Raw genomic sequence first — 6,000 nt, 5'->3', positions numbered from 1 at the left:
GACCATTCTTGATACACACCAGGAAACTGTTGAGTGTGAAAAACCGAACAGCATTGTAGTTCTTGACACACTAACCTTTGCTCCTGGCACCTACTGCTATGCCCTGTTCAAAGGCAATTAAATATTTTGTCTTACCCATTTACTCTCTGAATGGAACACATACACAATCCATGTAAAATGAGATTTTTGGATATAAACATGCACTTTTCGAACAAAACATACATGTATTGTGTAACATGAAGTCCTATGAGTTTCATCTGATGAAGATCATCAAAGGTTAGTGATTAATTTTATCTGTCACCTTAGATATCCTTTTTATGTCTCTATTTTGGTTTGGTCAGGGCGTGAGTTGGGGTGGGCATTCTATGTTTTGTGTTCTATGTTTTCTATTTCTGTGTGTTTGGCCGGATGTGGTTCTCAATCAGAGGCAGCTAGCTGTCTATCGTTGTCTCTGATTGAGAACCATACTTAGGTAGCCTTTCCCCCGTGTAGTAGGGTAGTTGTTTTCTGGTTTTGTGTCTGCACCAGACAGAACTGTTTTGGTCGTTCTCTTTGTTATTTCAGTGTTCAGTTAAAAAAAATAATGAACACGTACCACGCTGCACCTTGTTCCACACCTTCCAACAGCCGTTACATTATCTATATTTCTGCTTTTTGTGACTCCTATCTTTGGCTGGGAAAATGGCTGTGTTTTTCTGTGACTTGGTGGTGACCTAATATAATCGTTTGTGGAGCTTTCTCTGTAAAGCCTTTTTGAAATCAGACACTGTGGCTGGATAAATGAGAATGTTATACCTGTATGTTTGAGAAATTTGATTTATGAGATTTCTGTTTGAATTTGGCGCCCTGCAATTTCACTGGCTGTTGGCGAGGGGTTCCGCTAGCAGAACCCCATTCCCAGACAGGTTGTCTCCTACCCTTCATCTACACTGATTGAAGTGGATATAACAGGTAACCGTGACATCAAGGGATCATAGCTTTCACCTGGATTCACCCGGTCTGTCTATGTCATGGAAAGAGCAGGATTTCCTGATATTATGTACACTCTGTGCATATACCTCACACAATAGCATACAGAAGGCTACCATACACGATAATGCAAACTGCAAACAGTTCACAGTGAAATTCTCTTTTCTCCACTAGAAGGTGCTCTTTAATCGATGTCCCTTCCACGGGACGGTTAGGCTAACATAGGCTAATGCGATTAGCATGAGTTTGTAAGTAACATGAACATATCCCAGGACATAGACATATCTGATATTGGCAGCAAGCTTAAATTCTTGTTAATCTAACTGCACTGACCAATTTACAGTAGCTATTACAGTAAAATAATACCATGCTATTGTTTGAGGAGAGTGCACAGTTCTGAACATGAAAAGTTATTAATAAACAAATGAGGCACATTTGGGCGGTCTTGATACAGAAATGCAATGGATCATTGATCAGTTTATAACCTAGTAGCCAAAACCGAAATTGCACCTGAGCTAGAATAATACACTATGGCCTTTCTCTTGCATTTAAAAGATGATGGTACAAAAAAATACAAAAGAAAGGTTTTTTTTCTTCTTTGTATTATCTTTTACCAAATCTATTGTGTTATTTTCTCCTACATTCACTTTCAAAATGTCAAAGTGTTTCCTTTCAAATGTTACCAAGAATATGCATATCCTTGCTTCAGGGCCTGACATACAGGCAGTTAGATTTGGGTATGTCATTTTAGGTGAAATTTTTAAAAAAGGGGGCGGATCCTTAAGAGTTTTTTAACAACCTACACTCTAGTTCATCACTACATAACAAGTCTACCAACCACTCTCTTTATCTCAAGAGGGATGGGTATTATAATGTAATGAGCTCAGACATGATGGCAGTCATGGATTATCCAATTTCTCACACATGCTTCTTCTACTAAGCCTCCATCTCCTCAGGGTGTTGTGATGTTGTGATTACAGACAGGGTCATCAAATACACCACTGTAGATGGAGTTGTAATCTTATCTCTCTACCTCGAGAGGGAGAGAAAGACTGGTGATGAGATGAGGGGTGTAAACATTTGCCCAAACAGTTGCAACTAAAACAGCAGTTTCTATTGGATAAATTCAGGTAGGTCCCTCCCCGTTCTGTTTCCTTCTGTTTAAGAAACATTTTGCAACAGAATCGTCTTAATGAATACACCACAGAGGGCTGCTGGTCTGGTTGAATCTATTCTCTCCTCTGTACCAGGACAAGATCACATCTTTCCGGTTCTTCACAGTGCACACCACTGAACAGTTGGAGATTTAGAGGAATGAACCATTTGTTCAGATGGAGAAGGCTTGCCAGACTGATGTTCATGCTGCTATATTTTGTCCTTAATGGTATGTTTCTTTTGTTTTTACTGATTTGCTGCACTAACTCAAATTGTATGTGGGAGATGATAGATAAGTAGCCAAATGTTTTTATTTGTAAATGTTTTAATTAGCAACATTGGTCAAATTCAAAAATGCTAAATCATTTAAACAGTGCAACATTTACACTGTGTGTAGCCTATCGCTAAGACTCATTCCAAAATAACATTCCTCCCTTTCTGGAGAGACGTGCTCCTGTATCCTGTCCGAGCATTAGACAAATATTTAAAGTAAGGGATAGATACAGACAGAGACTAGGTTCTTTCATGGGAAAAAAAAGAGTTGTAGGATATAAACGTTTGTGATCTATACACCAACTACAGAGTATGCCAATACTTTATTGATTCATAGACTAATTTAGATGAGAGATTAATAATATTTTGGAAACAACAGGCTGATAACCTTTCATAGTTCTCTGAGACTGAGACTGGAGCTTGTCATTTGAAACTAATTTGTGTTCTATTAGAATTTTGTCCAAATGACAGAAGTCATATGTTCACTGTGTTTAGGCTCACAGTGCCTGCCCATTGATGTTTGAAAAGACTAATGACTATGGATGTGACAATAAAACATGCACCTTTATGGACATGGCTTCATCCCCAAAATGATGAAGTTCTTTAATGGATATCAATATCTAAAAGTCATTAGGTAAAATTAACATTAAAACTCAGTGGCATTTAAGCTACTTTCGAGGGGGACATTAAACAGGAAATGTTTGTGGTTTCCTGTGATTATGTGGTCAGAGGCTGTTTGTCACATAGATGGATGGAAGAGCGATGTACTTTTTGACAAAGTTCATGGGCTGGTCCACTTAGTCAGCCCACCACAAATGTGATGTTCCTCTGTTCATAGCGTGAGACAAAAAAAGTGGTGTTTTTTTAGGGTGTAAGTGTCTCGCTTGAATGTCTTAAAACTGAGAATGAAGACGTTCAAGAGAAATAAGGTCAGCAGTGGTGTAAAGTACTTAATTAATAATACTTTAAAGTACTACTTAAGTAGTTTTTTGGGGTTGGCCTTATGAATTCGAGCAGCGTTCTCTTGGCATCCGCCAAACCCAGATTCATCCATCAGACTGCCAGATGGTGAAGCGTGATTTCCAATGCTCAAGAGTCCAATGGCGGTGAGCTTTACTTTAATCCAGCTGATTAATCCAATCCTCTTCGCATTGTGCATGGTGAATTTAGGCTTGTGTGTGTTGTTGCTCGGCCACAGTTGTTGACGTTGCTTCCAGACTCAGAAGTGAGTGTTGCAACCGAGGACAGACAATAGGACAGACAACACGCTATAGGCCTACTATAGGCTATAGGCCTACTATAGTTAACTAGCTGGCCTGGCACATCATTGCCAGTTAGGCTAGCTATTTTAGCCAGGCAGCCTAGAACAACATAAACTAAACATGTGTAGCCTACTGTATGACCTATATTTTACCTTTATTTATTTATTTAACTAGGCAAGTCAGTTAAGAACAAATTCTTATTTACAATGACAGCCTAGGAACAGTGGGTTACCTGCCTGTTCAGGGGCAGAACGACAGATTTGTACCTTGTCAGCTCGGGGGTTTGAACTTGCAACCTTCCGGTTACTAGTCCAACGCTCTAACCACTAGGCTACCCTGCCGCCCCTACCCTGCTTTATGACCGTTTCTAATATGAAAGAGGAGGATGTCATTGGCGTTTCTCTACAAGTAGGGTGAGTCAACATGTATTTTCTACTTGCATGCCAGCACGCACACTCACAGAAATCAGTACCATGGACGACCACATTATATTTAGCTTACTAAATCGTTTTTTTGTATATTTTAGTTGTCACTGTTTTAGACTAAGCATAGGTGATTAGATGATTTTGGAATGCTGAAGTTGAAATGGTGATGAAATAGTGGAGGCAGCGCTTGTTCTTTGTGACTTGTGGTAACTCTGTGGTTCTAAATCAACAGTTGTTTAGTAGTCCGAAAATGTCAGAAACATTAACTTGCTTGACCATGTTGTAGGTCATGTAACTGTTTATTATATGCAATATGTTTTGCGAACTTCACCTGTAGCTCTAAGTTTTTTTAATGAAATAAAGTTGTGGTTGAATTTATTCTTTCATTGTGTCTTCTTAATGTCTCAGCCTTAGGCCTATAGGCCTGGATTCGGTCTGAGATAGCAACATTTGAAATGGTGTTTTTTACATTGGATAAAAGTATCATACACTGCAGTTGAGGAACAATGTGAAGGTAATTCTGCTTTGAAAGTTGATTAACTTGTAATCCCACTTTTGAGAAAATGGCCATTGAATGTTTTGGTACACCTACTGGAGAGTTCTTCTTTGTCTACACCTATTCAGCATCGTTCACACACTCTTAAGCCTTAGCCCCACTCAACCAATGATTTCAAGACTAAAACTGGTGAAAGTAGTAGCCTACAATAAGGAAAAACTCGTAAAAATATACTTCATGTACACCTTGATCTATTTCTTAACTTCTTAGTGATTCCTTCCCGCTCGACATCCAGTGAAATTTCAAACAACGTTCAAACAACGTTCCTAATCCAACCTTAGGTATCCTAAAACTTAAATAATTGATCAAATGTAAGACGGAATATACTGTGTTCAATACCGGATAAAAACAATGTGAAGCGCATTCCAGTTCACGCGCACCAAACAGAAGAGTCCACTTGGCTTGACACTCACAAAGAACAGCCGTACTTCTTAATTTCTCAAATGAAAAACATCAACCAATTTCTAAAGACTGTTGACATCTAGTGGAAGCCATAAGAACTGCAACCAGGTTCCTACTAAATACAGCTTCCCATAGAAACCTAAAGGAAAACACATTGACCTCAATTTCTTTTTTTGTCCTCTGGGTTTCGCCAGCCAAATCACTTCTGTTATACTAACATACATTATTTTAACAGTTTTAGAAACTTCAGAGTGTTTTCTTTCCAAATCTACCAATTATATGCATATCCTAGCTTCTGGTCCTGAGTAACAGGCAGTTTACTTTGGGCTAGCTTTTCATCCAAACGTGAAATTACTACCCCCTATCCCTAAGAAGTCCAGATAAAAATATTTTGTAATTATTAGATGATGCTTACCCAGACACACCCAGATGGGATGGTCACTATTGTCTTGACATGTTCATAAAATAGCAAGTTAGCTAAACAATGAACCATAATACCAACCCATAGCTTCAGTACAAAGGGTTTGGTATAGCTAGCCACCATCCATGAAGTTTGAATCGGCAGGTAGCTAAAGCTAACCAACTAGGTTCAACGTTAGCCAGCTAGATAACATAACTAGCAATTAAAATGGCTTTCTGAGATACTAATAGTATTACTACACAGATCCTCCACGTAATGTTAGCTCGCGAGCCAGCAAGCTAATGTTTGCTTGCTAGCCTACAGTACACCTTAACTTGCAATGAAAATGACTTTCTGAGAAAATTAGAAACGTATAACATCTGAAAATGTGTCTAGACTCTTAACCATATATATGGGTGAACTCTTCACGGCATCGTAGCTACACCTTGTTTGGCTCATTGTTGTGTCAAGTCAACCGTGTGCAGAAAGTAACGTTAGTCCATCACAACTTTTTCACACTGATCTTTGAGAGGAGTAGCAACATCTGCCATATCATGG

General features: G+C 38.9%; 1 protein-coding gene across 3 annotated transcripts in view; it reads left to right on the top strand.

The window, feature by feature from the left end:
- The first annotated feature begins 2,162 nt into the window (after positions 1 to 2,162).
- Positions 2,163 to 6,000, top strand: part of LOC110534344 (SLAM family member 5) — a 78,360-nt gene continuing 74,522 nt past the window's right edge. The window contains exon 1 of one of the 3 annotated variants that reach the window (XM_036933432.2): positions 2,163 to 2,353. In XM_036933432.2, coding sequence (XP_036789327.2) covers positions 2,284 to 2,353 — 70 coding nt within the window. In that variant the 5' untranslated portion in view covers positions 2,163 to 2,283. The remainder of the gene's footprint in view (positions 2,354 to 6,000) is intronic. The other 2 variants (XM_090187195.1, XM_090187197.1) reach the window with 2 other exon arrangements.

The sequence above is a fragment of the Oncorhynchus mykiss genome, chromosome 10, assembly GCF_057628025.1.
Source record: "Oncorhynchus mykiss isolate SJ-2025 chromosome 10, ASM5762802v1, whole genome shotgun sequence".
Taxonomy (NCBI): Eukaryota; Metazoa; Chordata; class Actinopteri; order Salmoniformes; family Salmonidae; genus Oncorhynchus; species Oncorhynchus mykiss.
Note: the sequence above shows the minus strand (reverse complement) of the source record. Positions and strands in the feature narration are given on the sequence as shown.